At 42.3% G+C, this 23,505-nt stretch overlaps 1 protein-coding gene across 2 annotated transcripts in view; it reads left to right on the forward strand.

The window, feature by feature from the left end:
• HMGXB4 (HMG-box containing 4) overlaps positions 1 to 23,505 on the forward strand; it is a 32,514-nt gene that overhangs the window by 1,315 nt on the left and 7,694 nt on the right. Inside the window, exons 2-9 of one of the 2 annotated variants that reach the window (XM_082634993.1) lie at positions 3,529 to 3,627; positions 4,273 to 4,421; positions 4,672 to 4,750; positions 5,536 to 6,491; positions 20,423 to 20,504; positions 21,457 to 21,521; positions 22,532 to 22,637; positions 23,296 to 23,465. In XM_082634993.1, coding sequence (XP_082491119.1) covers positions 3,597 to 3,627; positions 4,273 to 4,421; positions 4,672 to 4,750; positions 5,536 to 6,491; positions 20,423 to 20,504; positions 21,457 to 21,521; positions 22,532 to 22,637; positions 23,296 to 23,465 — 1,638 coding nt within the window. In that variant the 5' untranslated portion in view covers positions 3,529 to 3,596. Of the gene's footprint in view, positions 1 to 3,528; positions 3,628 to 4,272; positions 4,422 to 4,671; positions 4,751 to 4,857; positions 4,973 to 5,535; positions 6,492 to 20,422; positions 20,505 to 21,456; positions 21,522 to 22,531; positions 22,638 to 23,295; positions 23,466 to 23,505 lie in introns of those variants that run through there. The other variant, XM_082634994.1, reaches the window with a different exon arrangement.

Genomic DNA, 23,505 nt, shown 5'->3' on the forward strand with positions numbered 1-23,505 from the left:
TGAGCAAGGCTGTCCTCCTGGACTGGACCTGGGTCTCAGGATTTTGCTTACTGCCCCGTTTCCGAGGCTTACTTTGTCTTTTTCAATACACACTTACATCTTGGGATGAAGAGGCTTGTTAGTGATTGCTGGGGCTCAGATGACCTCAAAAAATTACCTTCTGAAACTTTTTTTTTCCACTATTTGTAATTTGGACCTTCAAAATAACAAAGTACTGTGTCTGGTGATTTGCAGTTTTTCCCTGATTCCTTTGATAATTCTAAAAGCAAAGCCTGAACATCACGCATGTACTTACCTACAAGTGGAAGAGCAGCTCTGCCCCTCCTTTTCCATCTCCTGAAGAAAAGTCCCACAAGAGCCGTTTGATAATTTGCACCTTTCAAAAGTACACATTTTTTATGATGGCATATTTCTTACTTCCATAAACAGCTTTAAGTAATGAACTTTTACTTCTGCTGTCATTTGTTAGCCCACTGAGAGGGACATAATTGTAAAATTATCCCTGCCTCTTGAAGTTGACAACATTGGATTCTGTAAACTCCAAAATTTGTGGAATTCGGGAGAATGAGCTTTAACACCTGTTTTACATTTGCCAACATTTAATGTAATTATGGCGTCTGTTTTCTAACGTGAATATCAAACCTAATATTTTTCATTTTCATTAATCCTGACAATCTGGTGCCTAACCCTGGACTCTGAATTTATCGTGGATAATATTCAAGACCTGGAAAGAATATCACAGGAGTCGTCTGATCTTATATAAATGTTGCCCTAACTCTGCCTTTCTTCCGCACTGTTGCTTGAGACTTCTTTATCTGGTTTCATCTTTCTTCTATGAGTCAGCAACCAAAACTAACCTCTGGGCTGCAATAATATACTGATTTTAAAGAACCCAGAAGTTCAGGGTCTATCAGTCTGCCCAGGCTGTGAGTGAGATAGTCCATTGTGTCTAAATTTAGTTTTTTAAGCTCTTGGCTGTCCCAGTTCTTTATTGAATTAGACTTGCCTTCAGGCCCTGTTCATTTTTTACTATCGGTTATTTAATCTTGTAATTTATAAAGTGCTCTTCCATGTCTTTGTAAAAATTAAATAGTAGCAGGCCTAATTCTAATACATAATGCTAACAACCAGCACATGTTTTCTGTGCTGCTCTGTGCCTCTGAGGATCAGCTCCTAATTTTCTGTTCCCTTTTACAATTTTTTCATCCACTGGTTGTTTTTCAAAGCAGTCAGCTATGAGACCATGAGCACTTTTTCACAGTCCAGTGACATCATTGTTTTCTTTCTCATACTGTCTTCAGAGGTACTTAACTCCTATTCTGACTGTTCGTTGTTCAGCTCTGTTTTATGTTAGTTTTGATGTTACCAAAGGGAAGGCCTGGTTATAAGTCTCAGGACCTGCCTTTGCTTCATACAGAAGAGCATTTTGTTGTTGACAGCAGATTGGTGGACACATTGATGATGTTGAATATTTAAGATTTTTTGCCCATTATTTCTCAAACGTTCTTTGCCAAACTCCATTTATCATGGAAAACATTTAAGCTGAGGTCTCAAGATGTGGTATTTCTTGGCATTATCGGCCTATGAAGATTAATGGGATCCATATACTCTTCTAATAAGCTCACTACTTTAGTGCCAGTGAGTGGATATACTATTTTTAAATGAATGGATATAATTCCCTATGATGATCCCCCTCCCCTAACCCCTTGTGGAGTTACACCACTTGGGTGGACAGGGGATGACAGTAATTTCTATTTGAGAAAGTTTAATGCCTAATGCTGGAACATGAAAAACTGGCTATATTAAGTATCTTGCCTCCTCCTAGTTTCTACATGAGACCTGACCTCCTATCCCCTTCATTTCCTGTGAAAAGCCCTTTGAGTAAATAGTTCTCCAATTACCTGTACAATAACCCAGTTCATTTCTTCACTCTTACCTTGACCAGGTTCATTCTTTATTCCACTTCTTAGGGAAGTGGAGAAACGCTTTTTTATGTTTCTGAATCTGACTTGTAAATCATTCTTGGTACTACTTCTCTTTCTGTTTTCAACTTAGGCGTTATCTGTGCATCGTATCTTATCTGACTTGTGCAAGTAGGACTTTTTTTCTGTTGGTTTATTTTGAATGTAACTCTCATGAAAGTTCCCCTTGTTAATTCATCTTTTCTTTCCCAAAAGTTACATACTTCACTATTACCCATACCTTCCTGAAGGGACTGGCAATGTCTCACTGAAGTGTTCTTCAGCATTTCTAAACCCCACTATAGTGATGAAGGTAAAATAAAATTTAAGTAAATAACCAGTCAGATCAACTTTTAAGCATTTCACTAACTGAATGAGGACATTTTCAATATACTTAGTATATAATTTTTAAATTTCCTGCAAAAACTTTTCCTGTGGGAATTGTGACATTGCCTGTCCTAAAATTATTTGAAGAACTTTACCTTCGAGTGCAGTTTATGGCTTGTCATCTTCAAAGTCAAAATGGACATATAAACTTGAATGCCAAAAAAGTAATTTTAGGGCCTCCCTGGTGGTGCAGTGGTTGAGAGTCCGCCTGCCGATTCAGGGGACACGGGTTCGTGCCCCGGTCCGGGAGGATCCCACACGCCACGGAGCGGCTGGGCCCGTGAGCCATGGCCGCTGAGCCTGCGCGTCCGGAGCCTGTGCTCCGCAACGGGAGAGGCCACAACAGTGAGAGGCCCGCGTACTGCAAAAAATAATAATAATAATAAAGTAATTTTAACAAATTTAAGACAATATTTAGAACATTTACATTTTAGTAGTTCTTCAAATCAGTGAAAATCTTAATAATGATAAAAATTTCATCACCAGTGGACAGATGACAATTCCTCCTTATTTTCACCTATAGCCTTTAAGAAAGGCTTGATAGCGTTGAAAGCTGTTCTGTGGGCAACTAATATAAGAAGCGTGCCTACTTTTACACTTCTCTGATTTTGAGCAAATTCAGGGAGCCCAACAAAATGCACACCAAAGAATTATGCTCTCAAGATCTTTAATATCACTATCATGTTCTCATCAGTTCTGTTTAAATTGCAATACAATAGATTTTAGCCTTTCACCGATTGAAATGGTAGGATTTTGTGGTCTCGAATGCATGGTATAACCTGTCTTCCTCTGCATCCTGCTTTATCTGTGCATTTTGTAACCGTAATTGAACCTATCCCTCTGACTTAATGTCGGTTTTCACCCTGTGTCAGTGTTGTCAGACCTGTTGGCATGTCAGAAGTTCTCATTAATCTTGAAGTATTTTCTTATATGGGAGATGTTTTATATACTTCCCCAAACAACAGCTTTAATTCATGAATCAAATCAAATTAAGCCTAATGCACTTCCTACAGCTTCATCCCTAGTATATTTACAAACAGAAAGAGGAGGTGACAAGACACTCCTTTATTCCTTGCTGCCCTTCCAGTCTGCCCTTGGATCACTACGCATTTCCATCTGGAAGGTTGCTTCTCCACAGTGATTTCGCATTACAGGAGGGTTTTCCTTCTTTGTTTCTCAGACCTGGTCCTGTAGACGGGAAGGAGCCTGGACACAGGGACCCATTCTCAAAGGCCCGGCAGGACCGCCATGGCTTATGATGACTCCGTGAAGAAAGAAGGTATGACCCCTTAACCTGAGAAGCATTCCAAAGGGGGTGTCCTCTTCAATCCTTGCAGCCCATGGACATAGAGACCAGGACTGGCCATCACAGCCTGGACTCCCAAGTGATGATCCAGAGCACTAGTAAAACTCCACGTCATCCCCAGACTGGGCCCATGGAAACGAAAACCAGGACAGGGTTCCAACACAAGAGTCTGAACCATAAGTCTCTGTAGTCTATTGGGGTGATCCCCTGCAGCACTCGTGGTCCTTGCCAGCTCCAGTGTGCAGGAGTCTGAGGATAGGAATCACACAGTGGACACCCACAGAGCAGCACAGCACATGAATCCTTATTTTCAGCCTTACCTCTGCAAGTCTGTGTCCACCTGCCAAATCACAACTAAGAAACCATGTCTAAGGATGCACCTTGGGCCTTTGCATAGCGTGGAAGCATTGTTTCTTCATGTTTGATTCCTGTATTTGCAGCCAAGTCATCAAGACATATTCTTGTCCCCTTGGATCTAGACCTGTGTTCCAGTGGACTTACCAAATAACATGATTCTAATTTGGAAGTGAAGGGACTATTGCATTTCATATGTGGCGATTTGGTTGTGACTTACTTGACTTTCTCATTTCCTTTCCCAAATGAACCTGTGCTTCTCAGATTGCTTTGATGGTGATCACAGCTTTGAGGACATAGGGCTAGCTGCTGGCCGAAGCCAACGAGAAAAGAAACGTTCTTACAAAGATTTTTTAAGGGAAGAGGAAGAAATCGCTGCTCAGGTCAGGAATTCTTCCAAGAAGAAGTTAAAGGTAAATTCTAAACATTTGAATTAGGAAAGTTTTAAACTATTTCGTATCATCTTTCCTAGTATTTGAAGAAAGAGGTTTCTTTGAAAAACATTTAAAAAGAAAAATAAACATCATTCACATCTATTTTCACCATTTCCTGTGTTTTACTTTATTTTCCAAAGTCAAATCATCAGAAAACAACATTGGTTCCAAACTGCCTTTGCCTCATCATCTTATCCATTGCTCAACTCTTCTTCCCCTCTAATTCTAGGATAGTGAACTTTACTTCTTGGGGACGGACACGCACAAGAAAAAGAGGAAGCACTCCTCTGATGATTACTACTATGGAGGTAAGGATGGGAAGGGGCACCAGGCGGGAGAAACACATCACTGGTTCTTGGAGTCGGGGTAGGGGAAAGGGATCCAGATGTTGCTGACTCAGTGGCCTATTTAACAGGACAGTGGTTCTTGTTCTGAGTGCCGATAAACCAGTGTGAAGGAGGAGAGAGGTGGAGGGCTGGTATTTTGGAGGATTCAGCATAGAAGAACAGTCTTCATTTGTGATACACCAGGTACCAGGTTCCTTCTCCCCTCAATCATCCACTTATCTTGTGCCCATTGCTGTCTAGCATCCCTTTTGCCATATGTAGTCCTGGGCCCTCTGGCCTGCACCTGTGGGTTACTTCTCAATCCAGCGCGTATCCACTCACAAGACCAGTTTTTCATAGCTATATTATGCACATAGCTGACAAGACTAACTCTTTCCTAGAATGGATTTGTCCTGAACACAGGAACAAATGATGCCTTGTCTTCAGTGTAATCTAAATTGTAACTACTCGTAATCCTGCAGCTATGGTCCATTCTTCTGGGTATGCTCTCTTTGGTTGCTTGTGAAGACTCAGTGAAGATAAACAACTTGAGTGGCAAGAACTGTCTCCAGGGTCAGAGGCAGAATCTACCAAGCCAAGAAGCACATGAGCATCATCTCTGAATGTTTGGAATCAGTTGAAGGGCCTCCCTTCCAGTCATTCCTGTTAGCCTCTTCCTCATCTTAGTTGGGTGTTTCTGGTGAGAGAGGAAACTTGCTGGAAGTTGCTTTGTCAAATGGACAATTACTTCTCTTGATTATTTCTAGATATTTCGTCTTTGGAGTCGTCACAGAAGAAAAAGAAAAAGTCTAGCCCGCAATCTGCTGATACAGCTATGGACCTGTTGAAAGCGATCACTTCCCCTCTGGCAACAGGCACCAAGCCTTCCAAAAAGACAGGAGAAAAGTCCTCCAGTTCTTCAAGCCATTCAGAGAGTAAAAAGGAACACCACAGGAAGAAAGTCAGCGGAAGCAGTGGGGAGCTGTCCCTGGAGGATGGTGGTTCCCACAAATCCAAAAAAATGAAGCCGCTCTATGTGAACACAGAGACGCTGACCCTTCGTGAGCCTGATGGGTTAAAGATGAAACTTATTCTCTCACCAAAGGAGAAGGGAAGCAGCTCAGTTGATGAGGAGTCTTTTCAGTACCCCTCTCAACAAACGTCTGTGAAAAAGTCCTCTAAGAAGTCAGCTCGGGATGAGCAAGGTGCTTTACTCCTAGGACATGAGTTACAGAGCTTTCTGAAAACAGCCCGGAAGAAACACAAGTCATCCTCAGACTCACGTTCATCTCCTGGCCCTGAAGGCTGTGGGTCTGATGCCTCCCAGTTCCCAGAATCCCACAGTGGTAACCTTGATCTTTCAGGGCTTGAACCTATTCTAGTAGAATCAGACTCCTCCTCTGGTGGGGAGCTAGAGGCTGGGGAGTTAGTGATCGATGATTCTTACCGGGAAATCAAGAAGAAAAAGAAGTCAAAGAAGAGCAAGAAGAAGAAGGACAAGGAGAAGCATAAAGAGAAGCGACACTCCAAGTCCAAGAGAAGTTCAGGACTTCCCGCTGCAGCAGTCGGAGAGGTCCCAGCGCCGCCCGGCCCTCCTGCCAGCATCCCGTACACTGGAGCAGCCGCCCCTCCTCCGCCACTTCCTGGCCTCCACACAGATGGGCACAGTGAGAAAAAAAAGAAGAGAGAGGAGAAGGACAGAGAGAGGGACAGAGGAGAAAAGGTAAGGCATTTTTTAAAGTATGATGCGGGGTAAGAGGTGAAGCAGGTTTTTCCTTGACAGTAGTAAGTGGACTTGGAATTAAGCAGATGAACCACTGGGAATGTAGCGAGGTAAACCTGCTGGAATGATATAAAGTAGAAAGTATTACCAATGGTACAAAAATAGGAGCAACCTTAATTATTCATGGGTTTTCTTGATAGAGTTGTTCTCCCACCGTGCCAAGCATAGGTTTAGAAATACAGAGGCTTATTCTAACTGGCCCTTAAAATTCACAGAAGGAGCCAAACCCAGTTTCTTTCACTCAGCAGCGCTGTCTGGCTGAGGCAGTTGAGAGATATAAAAACGTATTCATTCTGTGAGTTCATTGTGAAAAATAGATTTTCAAAATTAGAATGATGAAAAAAAAATAGAATGATGACCAATTAACAAAATAAGCTAACGGTTTCCCACTAACTGGTGTTGACTACTTTCTGGTATTCTTTTTAGTGTCAAAGGTGTGTGCTCTCACCATTTGAGTGCTTCCTGTGTGCCAAGCCCAGTGCTACCATAGGAGTTAAGAGGTGGAAAGAGGGGCAGGAGGACACAGCTCTTGATCTCAGTGAGCTCACTGTTGTTGAGGAGACAGGAATGAGAAATCAGCCACCTTGGTTTGATTTCTTTCTCACAACTCAAGAAATTTTCTAGCAGTTGTACTACAGTACAGGGGCTGATGACTGTGTCATTACAGGTTTCCTTTAAAAGATAAACTTTTTCCCCAGATTACCAAAGTAATATATTATTTTTCTAGCAATTTAGAAATTCAGAATAGTAGAAAGAAAAAAAATCATAGTTTTGCCACCTAAGGACAACCATTCTCTTCCTTTGCTCTGCAAAGTTAAATGTCAGGTAAAATCTGAAAGAAAGGCAGCTAAGAAAGAGAAAAGCAAATATATTAAGAGTATGGGATTGGCGATTTCATTTCAGTCTATAATTGAGGCACAAGTGATTTTCTCCACTAGTAGGAGTGCCTTTTAAGCAAGTATACAGATCAGAAAAGGCTGTATCTTTTTTTTTTTTTTTAACTGTACCTTCTGAGCTAAGAATCAGTGTGAGCATCAAGAACTGAACAGTCCAATACTAGGGTGGGTTTTATTCATTGTTTATTCCAAAATTGTTTCATGAAACAGCACATATCCTGTATAAGAGACTATTTATTCCAAGAACTTCCATTCTAGTGATACATGATAATGCCATAAACTAATCTTACAGTGCTAAATGTGAGGAGGGCAGGGTGGTCAGAGAAAGCTCTAAAGAAGAAAAAGGTGGTCAGCAGAAGGGAACACATGGAGGCAGAGAGATGTTTAGGAAGCAACATAGTAAAACAGCTGAACTCTAGTCCTATGTTTCCAACTGTGTGATAAATATTTCTTCCTGGATGCCTAGGCTACCTCAGAGCCATGTGTCACTAATGGAGCTTATCATCCAGACCCTTAAACATGCATCTCCTCCTCCATCTCCTTCTGTAGTCCGCATGTCCTACCAGTCAATCCAAACTAAAAACTATATGCTGATTATTTTTCTCAGTACTTCATTATGAAATTTTTCAAACAAAAAGCATTGAAGGAATTGTACAGTGAATACCATATGCCACCCATTGAGATTCTTCAGTTAACATTTTGCTGTTTGCTTTATCATCCATCCATCCATCCATCAGTCCATCTTATCTTTGTTAATGTATCTTAAAGTAAGTTGTAGGTATCATATACACACCCCTAAACACTTCAGCTTGCATATCATTAACTTCAGCTCAATACTTGTTTTCTGGGCTTTTTTTAGGGAAAATTCACATATGGTAAAATGCACAGATGTTAAGTATACTACCTGATGAGTTTTGATAAGTTCACACACCTCTGTGTCCAAACCTCTATCAAGATACAGATATTACCCTCATCACAGATACCCAGTGATGTTTCTCATACCCTTTTTCAGTCAATCCCCACACCTAAAACCAACCACTGTTCTGATTTTTCTCCAACCTTATGGTTCACTTTTACATTTCCCTCTTCCCTGCCCACACCCTCCACTATTTCCACTCAGCTGTTGAGCCTGATACTCTTCCTCTTTAATAACTTCCACACCCTTATGCCCTCTATCACCACTGCCTCATCCCTCCCTCATCCCTCTCATTAAGTACATTACTACTTAATGTAGTAATAAATGGCCCCCTCCCCCATGCAATTCATCCTACTCTGATGCCGGAATGAACTTAAGGACCACTTTGATGATGACAGTTGTCTGTTCAACATCCTCAGTGGATCCTTACTGCCTTTATGTTAGACCCATAAGCTCCAGGAGGACCGGGATCACGTCTGTCTTGCTGTCTACTCTGTCCCTGGTACATAACCCACAGTCTGGCCCATCGTAGAAAGTCAGTAAATACTTCGTGAATGAATAAATATCAAAGTCCAAACCCTTGACCAAGCATTCATAATTGTGATTTAGCCCAAAACTTCCCTTTTCAGCCTTACCTCCTATTAGTCTGCTTTGCGTGTACTGTGTGGGAACCAGACTTGTTCCGTACCGTCTTAGCTCCGCTCCTTAGATGGTAGTTTGCAGTGACCTTCTTCCCCTTGTTTTTTCTCCTTCACATATTGAAGCCCTGCCTTCCCTTCAAAATGCAATCAAATGCCACCTCCTCTAAGACATCCTGACTCTCCAGTTATAATTAACTTCTGAATTCCCATAACACCCTTGCTATGGGAACTTACTGCACTTGTTGTCTTCCTTATATTGGATTCGTCTTCGTATATATTCGATTTCCCCTACTGAAGACTCCTTGAGGGCGTTTTAGCTCCTTAGGGACGCTTAGCCACCTTGATGTTATTACCTTCAGCTCCTCAGTGTCCTTGGTAAGCATTTTGTGACACATGTCAAATGAATGAACATGTGGATAAAACATAGCATCGAAAAGGTAGGTTGTAAGCAAATGGTGAAGAATCTTGAATGCCAAAGTAAGGGATTTGGCCATGGGAACTTTGGGGTTATGAGCAGAGTTTAAATACGCTGTAAATGATAATTTAAGACTAAAATGATGAAGCTATACCTGGTGACTTAGAGCGAGGAGAGACTTGTGGCAGATCACCCAGGAGGTTATTATAGTCGGAGGTCAGTAATGAAAGCCTGATAGAAATAAAATTGAAGAGACAGATTCAAGAAAGACTCTGAAGAAAAAACTGACAAGATCTGGCGGCTGGGCTTGGCTCTGGGGAGCCAGAAACATAAATGAGTATATAAATGTCCCTTAAAGTTTTGAACCTGGATGCCTCGCAAGCTAAAATTATCATCTCCTCAAGGGTAGGGACTTATTTATAATTCCCCCATGCAGCTAGCAGTTGCTAGTGAAAAGTGAATTTCAGTTTATAGCAAAAAATCTTACTGTGAATCAGTACTGGACTGTGACTGTCCAAACCGGAAACCTGATACTTTGAATGTAATCATTTATTTAGCCAACAGATTATTTATGGGACATACACCATGTTTTTTAAACCTGACCTGTGCATGAAAATTTCCATGGAGCTTTAAAAAAAATCCTTTCCGAAAAAAGAAAGAAAGAAAGAAATTTTTTAAAGCCTGGGTTTTGTTTCAGTATAAAACAAGAACCATCTGAGGGAATTCCCTGGCAGTCCAGTGGTTAGGACTCTGCACTTCCACTGCAACGGGCACGGGTTCAGTCCCTGGCTGGGGAACTAAGATCCTGCAACCTTAGCAGTGCGGCCAAAAAATAAAAAATAAAATAGTGTCTGAAAGTCCACCTAGAGATAGAAAGGAAGGTTTCAGGAATAGCATTCCCTCGGCCTGCAGTGAGCACACACAGAGAGCCCACTGGTGGAAATGCAGGAGGCCGCTGTGTGCCCTTTCTACCCTAGAATCTGTGACCAAGACTGCAATGAAAATAGAGAAGCAAGAGAATGGCTGGTTTGGGAGAAGAAGAAAAGTTAGGTTTAGATTCCAAGATATAAGCATCTAGAGATTCAGCATAGCTAAGTGGTTAAGAGTGTGGCTATGGAGCCAGACCCCTTGGGCTCCATTCCTGGCTCTACCACTCCGAAGCTATGCGATGTTGGGCAAGTTGCATGACTTCTCCATCTACAAGTGGGGATGATGATAGACCTACCTGGTAGGGTTGTTAAGGGTTCAGTGGGGTAATACGTGGAAAGGTGTTCCGGGCCTCGGTGTGCCAAGGCCCTCTGGGGCGCCCCAGCAGACTCACAGTGGCACTCCATCTACAAGTGGGGATGATGATAGACCTACCTGGTAGGGTTGTTAAGCGTTCAGTGAGGTAATACGTGGAAAGGTGTTCCGGGCCTCGGTGTGCCAAGGCCCTCTGGGGCGCCCCAGCAGACTCACAGTGGCACCACTAGATTTTTTCAGCATTAAAGTTTCAGGAGAAGCAGTCATACTTGCCATCTGTCAGGTACCTTGTGAACTCCTAGCACAAAGTAATCCACAGTTTCAGCGTCTTTTTATGTTCCATTCCTTTCAGTGATTGCTGTGATAAAAAGCACGTACCACATGAAGACCCACACAGGAACCATGAACCAACAAAGTTTGGGAACCTTGGCTTTGCACAGTGTTCGGCACATGAGCTAAATAACATTCAATACATGTTAGTTTTTACAGCCATCATCTCAGTAGACTTTCCAGGGAGCCGTGGAAATGGGAGACCTAGAGTTCAGTGGACCACCTGAAACCAGGGTTACAAGTTGGGTGTTCACAGGCAGTAAATGAAACGTGTGAGTGGATGGGAGGTCATACAGCCCAGAGTGGAATCGTGTAGCACACACACGAGGTTACTGGACAGGGAAGAGGGGCCGTGGTGCTGGAGGAGACACCGAGAGGGCTTAGCATCGCAGAGGGAGGAAGACAGTTTCAAGAAGATTGGTCTCATGCTTGAGAAGACAGGAGTTCAGGTGTAGTGGGGAGAATGGAAGCCATGTTGGCAGAGTTCACACGAGAGTGAGAAGCGAAGGCAGCAGGGGGGGACTCTTGCTGGAGAATTTTGACTGATACAAAGAAGGGAGATTGGACTATCTCCCTTGTGAATGGTGACACTTTCAGTGTGGAGTTTCATTTAGGGAGTGTTTTTTTAGCTTTTCTGTTTGCCTGTTTGTTTCTTTGTTGTTGAATCGTGCTTTCCAGGAAGAGAGAGAAATCATATGGTGATAACTTGATGCATCGTTTCCCCTTTAAGACCATCCCGTTGGAGTGGGGATCTTTTGGTTTATATTGGAGGAGCAGGATATGGTAACATTTCAGAAATGCCTTACTTTTGGTTTTACTAAATCAGTAAAAGCCCATTCACTACCACTCAAACTAAAATCTGTGATGTTGCCACTTCAGAGGAATGCCTTCACTTACCTGTGTGTTTCCAGAATGTTCTCATTTCCTCTAAGCAAACGAAGCCTGGCCCAGTGGCCTAGTGCCTGGCACACTCGGACATTGCTGTTGATCTACTAATAAACTAAATTCTGAGAGATAGGGCTTCCCTGGTGGCGCAGTGGTTGAGAGTCTGCCTGCTAGTGCAGGGGACACGGGTTCGAGCCCTGGTCTGGGAGAATCCCACATGCCGTGGAGCAGCTGGGCCCGTGAGCCACAACTGCTGAGCCTGCGCGTCTGGAGCCTGTGCTCCTCAACAAGAGAGGCCGCGAGAGTGAGAGGCCCGCGCACCGTGATGAAGAGTGGCCCCTGCTCGCCACAACTAGAGAAAGCCCTTGCACAGAAACGAAGACCCAACACAGCCAAAATAAATAAATTTTAAAAAAAGTTAAATTCTGAGAGATAACTAGACTTGTCATGGTGTTACATAAATTCTCCCTCTGGTAAGACTGAAGCTCAGTAACAGTAGCGATAAGTGGTACAGATCAGGAGGTACCATCTCTGAGAGCCTGCTGTGTGCCAGGCTCTCTGAGGCATTTTTGCACACATAGGGGTCTTGACTGACAGGTATTGTTAGCCCCCTTTCACAGAGGAGGAGGCTGAGAAGAAAAGACATGGAGCCAGAATTTTAAAATAGGTTCTTTAACCCCAAGGCTGTACTCTTTCCACTGTAGCACATGCCTTTCTAAAACTTAAGAAATGGTTACCCGGTGCCACTACCAATCTTTGACAAAGCTAAAAGTAGGTTCTAGGGTAAGGGAGACTGACATGGTGCACTGGTGTCTGAGATTTGTCCTGTGGAGGCATACAGATGTTGAAATGAAGGGGCTGAAAGCTTGGACTCGAGTTCAGCAGACTTGGTTCCTGTTCTTGCTGCTACTTACTAGCCTTGTTCTCTTGAGATTGCTTCCTCACTTCTCTGCTCACTTGTGAAATGGGGTTACTTAGATTAAATTAGGTGTACATGTAGCACGCTTGGCACAGGGCAGGGCTCAGTCAGTAGCTGCTGTTAACAGCGACTGTTGCTTTCATCCCACGTTCTTCGGAAGCATAAAATGTACTTGAAAACATCTTTTTAAAAGTTTTTTTTTCAACCACTCATTTCGCATATTCGACTAAGCAAAGGGGCTCTGCTTATATGGTTGTTTATGTTTTCTTTTGCTTTTTAATATTAACATCCACCTTTTAGGAAGCAAACTCTGTAGCTATCACCTATTTGGAAAGCAGTTAAGAACCAGAAAGAAAACAGGGTCTCTAAGGACCAAAAGCAGATGTTATAGAGCAAGTTTCCTACAGCTCCTTGGAGCATGTCGTGGGCACTGGGGAAAGGAACATCAGCTGGAGGGGAGTCAGGGGACCACTCTGACTCTTGTTTTCTTCGTAGAACTTCACCTACGAGGGTGTTGTGAAAAGCAGACAAGATAACACGAATGTGCGTACTGACCTTTTCACACACAATTCTGAGACTTTGTTATGCATTCAGTACATATTTATTCTGCACTTACATTGTGCCAGGCACTGAATCAGGTACAGTGTTAGCTCTCAAAGAGCTCCGGGTGTAGTAAGGGGTTGGAAAGCGTTCAGAGTGTTGAATCTCAGCAGAGGTGGGTGCAGAGTGCCAGGGAAAGCCTGTGGGTGTCCAAGAAGCTTTCGGGGGAGGCAGCCCTGAACCGAAACTTAAGGCCAAATAGGTATTCCAGTCAGGGAGTGGAAATGCATGTGCAGGCCCAAGAGGGCATAGGATGTTCAGAGAACCACAGGAGGTCCAGCCAGCAGAAGGTTAAAAGTAACCATGTGGAAGGCAGGAGGGGGGGGTTCGTAAATTACAATAATAAGAGGGCTTCCCTGGTGGCGCAGTGGTTGAGAGTCTGCCTGCCGATGCAGGGGACACGGGTTCGTGCCCCAGTCCAGGAAGATCCCACATGCCGTGGAGCAGCTGGGCCGGTGAGCCATGGCCGCTGAGCCTGCACGTCTGGAGCCTGTGCTCCGCAACAGGAGAGGCCACAACAGTGAGAGGCCCGCGTACCGCCAAAAAATATATATAATAATAATAATAATAATAATAATAATAATAATAGCTATACTTACTGAGTTGTTCATATGTTCTAAGCACTGCACTAAGTTTTTTATCTATGGTATATTGGTGAATTTTCACAGGAACCCAATGAGATGTAGGTATCATCCTGTCCATTTCACAGAAATAAGCTCAAAGTGAAATAACCTGCCCCAGGATGCACACCTGTTTAGTGGCAGCACAGGAATTTGAACCCAGATTTTTCTGATTACAGGACCCAGAAAGAATGTTTAAATTATATTCAGTGGTGTATTATGAGAGAGAGCAGAAATAGATCCCCATTCAGAAAGGTTAAAATAAAAGCTTTGGTGTGAAACCTTTACTTCTCTGTCACCCTTTCCTTTAGCCAGATCACATTTAGGGATCTGAGTCAAGTTAGTCCAGAAGAGCATCAGACGGTGGCCCTGCCACTCCCTGGGTAAATGACTCTGGATCTGTTTCTCATCTTTAAAATGGCAGGAATGATGGAACTTACCTCGTCGGGTTGCTGGGCGGGTTAAATGAGTCTCTATAGGTGAAGCCTTGGTAACGGTGTCTCCTGCACAGTATTGACATCAGTGAAGAGACTGGGTTCCTGTCATCAGCAGAAGAAAGCCAGGTTTTATTTTGAAGATTCATAAATGATGTTTTGCCTGAATTCCCAGATGTTTTATCCTTTAAAATAGGTTCTTAAACCTAAGCTATAGGTTCATAGATGGGCTTGAAGAGGGATTTCTATCAGAGTTTCTCAAAGAGTTCTATGATCTCAAAGAATTCAGCGTGACTGCTTTAAACAGGGCATTAAGAAGTTGCTCTTAGGGCTTCCTTGGTGGCGCAGTGGTTGAGAGTCCGCCTGCCAATGCAGGGGACACGGGTTCGTGCCCCGGTCCGGGAAGATCCCACGTGCCGTGGAGCGGCTGGGCCCGTGAGCCATGGCCGCTGAGCCTGCACGTCCGAAGCCTGTGCTCCGCAACGGGAGAGGCCACAACGGTGAGAGGCCCGCATACTGCAAAAAAAAAAAAAAAAAAAAAAAAAGTTGCTCTTAGAAGGTCTTGATATTGTGACACGTATCCTCAAACATTTAAAAAGAGGTTCTGGCTGTAAAAATTACAACTTTGTGAGTCACACTTAAGTGGATTTGTTGCTAGTCATTTGCTAGTAATAAAGTATCCAAGTTTTTAAAATATTAACATTTTGTTAAAGGAGAGCCCATGTTATTCTAGATGTAACTACTGTGATTCACTGGCCATACTGTTTTCTTGCACTAGAAAGTCTAGGGTGCAGTTACTAGCCTTGCATTTAGAGTCACTTGGAAATATTTTGATGTCTCGAGATCATCCATTATTTGTGTTATTTCTAACTATTAATGTAGAAAAATGTCTGTTCCCTGGAAAAAATTTAACCCTTAAGTTCAAATTCCAAACTTTGGATCCACAGGCCTGAGTTGCATCTTAGAGCACAATGATTAGGTTCTAAGGTCAGCACATAAGGTGAAAATTGTCAGAGTTTCCCTTGAAAATCCCTTAGGAAGGATCCACAATGAAGGCCAGCAGTTGCTCAGTCCAACAGAGTGTCAGTCTAGTGCACCTGGATTTTACTCTCTTCACCAGGTGAAGTCATTGGTATATGTTAAAGAGCCATAATTTTATTTTTTAAACTATGTCAGCTCCAAACATCAGAATTACACTTGGGTAGCGAGTTACACACACTGAGGGAGACATACAGGAACTATCTGGGGAAAGCAGATCTCATGCTGTCACACACACTCCAGGGAATGGGTTCTTAGAGCAGAATCACACAGACTAATCAATCCATATCTCCCTCTCTCCGTTTCTCTCTCACAGCCAAACAGAAATGATATGAACTCATGCCTTTCTTTGTAATGCAACCTCATTTTATCTTGGGCCCAGTAAAGGGGGATTTGAAAGGATTAGATCACTTAGAGCATTTGGGGATATGAGGCTGCTACTAAATTAATAAAGGGGATGCAGCACCCAGAACTCACTTGTGTAGCATCTCTGAACATGACTAACTTCACCAGAAGAATACTAAAAATAGGACCTTTACTACTGAAATGAAAGTTTAAAGTAAAGGCCTTGCTGCTATTTTCTTTGTCTGATTTAGGTCAGAAGATTTCACTCTATCCTCCCTCACCAGAATCTCTATTTTTAAAAAATCTTGTATTCGCTTTTTGGATGCTACAACTTCTATTTTGAAAAATACAGAGGGGATAGAAAGGAACTTTCCTATCGTGGCCTAACAAGTTACCACAAATTGAGCAGTTTAAAACAATATCCGTCCATTAGCTCACACTTCTGTAGATCAGAAGTCCAGATAGGGCTCCACTGGGTTCTCTGCTCATCTCTCACAAGGCTGAATCCAGGTGTCGGCTAGAACTGGGTCCTTAGCTGAGGCTAGAGGTCCTCTTCCAGGTTGTTGACAGCATTCAGGTCCTTGCAATTGTAAAACTCATGGCAACTTGTTGTCTTTAAGTTCAAGGCCAACAACAGGAGAGTGTCTCCTGTTGGGTCTCACCTCTTTTAAGGGCTCACTGGATAAGGTCAGGCCCACTCAGGATAATCTCCCTTTGGATTCACTCAGATTCAGCTCACTTAGGGACCTTAATTACATCTGCAAATTCCCTTCTGCCATATAACATAATATGATCACGGGAGTGATGCCCCATCGTATTCACCAGTCCTGCCCACAGTCAAGGGGAGGGCATTTTATGGGGTGTGTCCACCAGGAGGCTGAAATCCTGAGCGCCATCTTGGAGTTCTGCCTACCACAGAAGTAACTTGACTGAGTACCTACTGAAGCGCCAAACGCTGATTAATTCCCACCTCTGGGAATGGTATTATCCAAGTTTTACTGACAGGGAAACTAAAGCTCAGGGAAATGAAGCAGTTTGTGTAACTAGTAAATAGTATGGTCAGGATTCCAACCGAGCTCTGTCGGCCTCCAAAGCCCAGGCTCTTTCCATTTTTTCACATTATCTCTGATAAATCCTGTCACTTCTCCCTCCCTTTCAATGTATCTGCCTTTCTCCAGCCCCAGTGCCTTGTCTGTAGGCCTTCATCATCCCTCTCGGGCACTCCTGCAGCAGCCCCCCAACCCCCTTCGGGCTTCCTGCCTCCGCTGTTGCTCTGTTCCAGTCCATTCTCCATGGTCCTAACGTGCAACCTGACCATGTGACTTCCTGCTTAACATAGTTGCATCACTTCTTTCCGGTGGAGTCCATACTCTTTAATACAGGTTACAAGGCATCTGTCTCTAAGCACTCCCTGCTTCTCTGAGATCATCTCCTACTTCTCTCTCTGGTGAGTGTTACCACTCTAAGAGCCTAGAACACCCGTAACCATTCTTCACCTGGCTAATTCCAACCAGCTTTCCAATGTACATTTAACGTCACTTCCTCCAGAGGCTTTCTTCGATTTCCTAATTTGTGAGGTGCTCCTAATACATGTTCCTGTAACACCCAGTAGTTTCCCTATAATATTGTCGTATTTTATTATGACATATTTACCTGTCTTTTCTGTTAGGTTATGTGTCTGGTTCTTGGCTGTATTCCCAATGTCTGGCACATAGTGGATGCTCAGTAAATATTTATTAAGAAATGAATGGCAGAATACTTTGGTGGGTTACTTTTTTTCTCTTTCCTTTGCAGTCTCCTTCTTTTTAGTCTCTGTTTTTCCTTCTTTGCCATTGAAATACTTTTAATATCACATGTCAGGGGACTTCCCTGGTGGTCCAGTGGCTAAGACTCCGCATTCCCAATGCACGGTGTCTGGGTTTGATCCCTGGTCAGGGAACTAGATCCCCACATGCCGCAGCTAAAGATCCTGCACGCCACCATTAAAGATCCCTCATGCCACCACTAAAAGATCCCGCATGCCGCCACGAGGATCCCGCACATAGCAGTGAAGATCCCGCGTACTGCAACTAAGACCTGACGCAGCCAAATAAGTAAATAACAAGATATATATATATTTTTAAATATCACATGTCAGAGAGCAATCCACTTCTCATGCGTTTTATTCAGGATCAAATAATTAGTATAAGGTGAAGCTAAAATGGTGAGGAAAAATGGTGGGCCTTTAAACTTTACATTTCATATGTTTTCCACTATTTTATGCTGCTTAACTGCCTTAGAATAAGATCTGGGCTCCAAAAGCTCATCCTCTTAACTACTCACTGTACCCAGTACAGATACTCAATAAATGCTGGTATATTTTCTACATAATTGAATAAAGTCCTTTATAAGAGTTATGAGACAAACCCCTTTCTTCACTATGTGGATTTGGATCTAACATTGGGTAAGAGTTGTGATTAATTTTGTAAAGGTAGTTTCAATTTTATGTTATAGCTGTACATAGCCTTGTGGAATAGAGAGCATTGACTTTTCATAGTCTTATGTCATGTTTGAGAAAACATTGTTAAAACTCCTTGCAAGTTTTATTTTATGGCCAAATGTCAGGCCTATGAATAAGCTGTTTTTAAAAGATTAGTCTAAAATTTTTGAAGCTAAATTTATAACAAACATGGCATAATTTTCATAGCCAAAGAAGTGCTATCTCATTCAAAGCAGTTTACTTTGGAAGACGTTTCAGGGTTGTTTCCATTCTTCAAAAATGGTTTCAGAATTCCTTTTGGAATTAAAGTCTGAGCCATCACACAGCTTTTTTACTGTCATAAGTTTTGGCTAGTTTTGGCCTTTGAGGATAGTTGTTTTATGAAAACAACATTAAGAACTAAGGTGAGGGCTTCCCTGGTGATGCAGTGGTTAAGAATCTGCCTGCCAGTTCAGGGGACACGGGTTCAAGCCCTGTTCCAAGAAGATCCCACATGCCGTGGAGCAGCTAAGCCCGTGCACCACAACTACTGAGCCTGCGCGCTAGGGCCCGCGAGCCACAACTACTGAGCCCACGTGCCACAACTACTGAAGCCTGCACACCTTGAGCCCGTGCTCCGCAGCAAGAGAAGCCACCGCAAAGAGAAGCCCGCGCACCGCAATGAAGAGTAGCCCCCGCTCGCCACAACTAGAGAAAGCCTGTGCGCAGCAACGAAGACCCAATGCAGCCAAAGATAAATAAATTAAATAAATAAATTTTTTTAAAAAAGAACTAAGGTGAATAAAGTGTTATCAGGCTTCATTTAAAAACAAGGTGCAACTCTGAAGTCACAAGACAGGACTGTGTTGTTTGTTGGTTTGTTTTGGTTGTAAAATCAGATTCTTGAGGCAAACAAGTTTCCAGTAGCTTTTAAAGCACCAGCCAACTGTTCATGTCGTTACAACTGCAGGACCAGAAAGGACTATCTTGGGAGGCGATGGAGGACTGATCATCATGTTTTGATACTTACAGATGAGGTTGTAAGGAAAGCCAGACTGAAGACATCTCAGTTTATTAGATAACGGTTACAAAGGGATAATCTTTTCTTTTGAAAAGTAATTTTTTCTGTTACAACATATTTTTTTTTCTTTGGCCCATAATGCATAGCCCTGGAGGTGAGGCTAGGTTGTAGCCATTCTCGTGTTATAACTGGCATAGCTGCAGGACCCAGGGAAGTCACTATTTTTCTAAGTTTCCTTTCTCATCCTCAAAATGAGAGATTTGAACAGGTGCTATCTAATGCACCTTTTCAGGTAGGAAAACTTTTTTCTCCTGAGTCTATGGATAATTGTAAAATGGGATGCATAGTAATATATAGTATCTTTTGTTTTATATATCCCTCACTGAACTGGTTTTAAAAGCTCATTTTGTTTTTGTTTCTCAAAAATCATGCATTGCTTTTGGAATTGTCATAAGTGAAGAATAAACATATTTCAGGGGGTACAAAGCAGTTTGTTGAAGTGAAAGAGGCTCGTCTTACGTTAAGGACCAAAGAATTGTCTTCAGTTATTTATTTACTTCTCACCTTGGACCACAAGAATGTGAATAATAAAATAACGATAAACTACAAGTGACAGTCAAAGCAGGATCAGGAAAATTTTAAGATTAGAAATCAAAACCAGAGGAACAATATGAACATAAATTTAGCTCTTGATTTTCTGGCCCCAAAGCAAAGGGAAATTATGTGGTTCTTATTTTCAAAGAAAATGAAAACTAGACACCCCGGGAGAGGTAAAGATTTTCTTAGCACTTAACTCTAACCGAAATATGTAACATTTGTAGGAAAGATGAAGAGCTTTACAAGTAATTATCAGGTAGCTGCACCAACCTGAAAAATCTAAAATTAATTTAGCATGTGGTTTTTACCTTCTAAAGTAATACTGATACTCATCTCTGAGTCATAAGTAACATGGATTAAAAATTAATTACCGTGTTTAGGAAAGCTGGTTAGTAATTTAGCACTCTTGATGAAAATGTGCAGGTATCTTTTTTGTTTTGTTCCCATAGATGCAAGGTTGCTCAACCTGTGTTCTAATTAAGTCTTACCCTGTTCTATTTTTATGTGGTACTAGCCAAAAAAGAAGAACATGTCAGCCTACCAGGTGTTCTGTAAGGAGTATCGTGTAACCATTGTGGCTGACCATCCAGGCATAGGTAAGAACATTTCTCATCTTTAGTGCTTTTACTTTCCATCTGTGTCCCTGAAGCAGTGCAGTTAATCCAATCAGCAGGCAAACTTATTCCCATAGTATGAAAAGAACACAAATCTCATTTCTTTCCTCAGTTGTGCAAGTCACTGTAGATTTTGTCTTAGTTCACCCCGTCCATAAAGCACAGTACATAAATACGCAGTTGTTTCTTTCCAAGATTCTACAGTTGACCTTTTCCTTAAACTGCCCTCAGTATAGAGTCGGAGTGAGATGACATATTATATTGTTCATATTTGTCTCTATATGGAAGTTAGTGAGGTGAGAAGCACACTACACCTCAGGCCTTAGACAAGTCACGTACCCTCTGCACATTTCAGTTGCCCAATGTGTGAACTAGCTTCCCAACCTGCTCACCAGGGTTGTTGTGAGGCACACTGAAGCACCGTGAAAGACACAGATGTGCTTTATAAAGCACGACCTCGCTCTACATGTGGAAGCACAGCATTACACGTCTGGAAGATTGCTTCCGAGCTGCTCTAGGGAAATTCTTCTTTGTCTCTGAGCTCTCAGAAATTCGGTAAAACTCTAACATCTCTTAATTAGTCAAATTCTCCATAACATATTTTCTCTAACTTAAGTAGATAAGCCCTGTTCCGTGGGATCAAATTAAAAGACACCAGAAAGATGCTTAAGGAATAAATCCTTAGAGAGTAGACATGTGAGAATTTGAGCCTGTCTCACGGCCACCAAAACAGCCCCTTCCTTCCAGAAAAGAATCAAGGAAAGTGATGGGGTTTGGTTTGGTTTTCTGAAAGACTCTTGTGCTATTTAAATCTGATCTTCAAGACCCTTTTCCTAGTTTTTGCTCCTGTCAGTCGTCTGTTTTGTTTATGGTTAAACCTTTACTGTTTTGGGTTGTTTCTGTTTTTTATTTTTTTTTTACTCTTTTATGCTAGATTTTGGGGAACTGAGCAAAAAACTGGCTGAGGTGTGGAAGCAATTGCCAGAGAAGGACAAACTGGTAAGTACAGTTTATTACGGACACAGTTTTCATTGCTTTATGCCTTCTAAAATGTGCAATCCTCCTACACACCATCCCAAACAACACTGAACATAGAAAAAAAAATTACAAATCAGTGGAAAATGGCTTAGCAGAGGACAATACAGTAGTTGGTGCCAGTTCACTCTACATGAGGATTTAGCTGCAGGGCGGCTGTCTTCTAACCTCATCTTAATTTTTTCCCAACAACCTGATATTTGAGCCAAAAGATGACGTAACGTGGGCAATGAGTCGTGTTAAAAGAGAATCTAAAGTCAGAGGCCTTGACCACACACACCTACTAGTCAGCTGTGGTCTGAGAACTGAGGAAAGTGGTCCACCTGATAGTCACAGCAAATAATAAAAACATGGGACAATGTTTACTAGGTAAGTAGGTTCCGGGTCATCATCCTCATCAACCATTACCAAATAATAAACCTTCCTGTCAAAAAGCTAATAAGACAATGATAAATAGTCATATGTGAATCACAGTCACTTTCCAATTAGATGATATGAAGGTAGTCTAGGCATTAGAATTACCATCTTGCTTTTTTAAGGTACAGCTCATCTGGGTGAAAACAACATATGTTTTTCACCCAGGTCAATTATCTTTAGTTTCTGTTTTCCGAGTCATTGTTATCCTAGTATTGGTGTTTCCAACCGGCAGGTTAGAAGAAAGGTTTAAACCACATGGACATTAGGATGAGCCAGATGTTTCCTCTATGATTTTACATTTCAACCTTAGAGTGATCGCAGAATCAATGCTGCAGTGTGACCATTAGCACTGGGGGGTGTTCGTGGTCCTCTCCTAAGATACTACCGTCACCGCTATCTGAAGCCTGTTCACTGACCCTCCAGCTTAAAAGTTAACATTAACTCTCTGTCTGCTCCCCTCCACTGTTCCCTTTCTTTTCTTCATTCTCCTCTTCCATGACTGCTTTCCCTTTTACTTTTTTGCCCTTTTAAATTTATTTGCCCTGATCTGATTGCAGATTTGGAAGCAAAAAGCTCAGTATCTGCAACACAAACAGAACAAAGCAGAAGCTACAACTGTGAAAAGAAAAGCATCCAGCTCAGAAGGTTCCATGAAAGTGAAAGGTAGTGATCTCTCCTCTTTTCATTCTTTTCCCTAGAGCACTGTGAATTTTGCTTCCTCACTAAGAAATGGGGAGAATAGCCTATATTAGAAGAAGATCTTGATATCCAGATATTATTACTGAATATTAAGGGTTGCCAAAAAAATTTAGAAAATGTTAAGTCAGAAGTCAGCAAGCTTTCCTGTAAAGGGCCAGAGAGTAAATATTTTGTTTTTTGTTTTTTATTTAATATTTTTTTTATTTATTTATTCGGTTGCGCTGGGTCTTAGTTGCAGCTCTTGGGCTCCTTAGTTGCAGCATGCAAACTCTTAGTTGTGGCATGCATGTGGGATCTAGTTTCCTGACCAGGGATCGAACCTGGGCCCCCTGCATGAGCTTGGAGTCTTAACTGCTGTGCCACCAAGGAAGTCCCTGAGAGTAAATATTTTGAGTCTGAGGGCCATATGCATTCTCTGTGACGTATTCCTCTTTGTTTTTTCTACAACAACCATTTAAAAATCTAAAATCATTCTTAGTTCACAGGCCAATACAAAAACAAGTCATGAGCCAGATTTGGCCCACAGTCCATAATTTTGTTAATGCCTGGTAGAGCTCATAAAAAGGGAAAATCTGGAAGAACATTGGCAAGCTTTCTCTCTCTATTTCATCTCTGTTCTCAGCTTCCTCTGCAGGAGTACTGTCACCCCAAAAGAAATCCCCACCCACCACCATGCTGTTACCCGCCTCGCCAGCCAAAGCCCCTGAGACAGAGCCCATTGACGTGGCTGCTCATCTGCAGCTGTTGGGAGAGTCCCTGAGCCTCATTGGACACCGCCTGCAGGAAACCGAGGTGAGGGCACTGCCAGCAGCATGACTCCAGTTGCTTTTAT

Source organism: Mesoplodon mirus (genome assembly GCF_964341445.2).
Source record: "Mesoplodon mirus genome assembly, chromosome: 11".
Lineage (NCBI taxonomy): Eukaryota > Metazoa > Chordata > Mammalia > Artiodactyla > Ziphiidae > Mesoplodon > Mesoplodon mirus.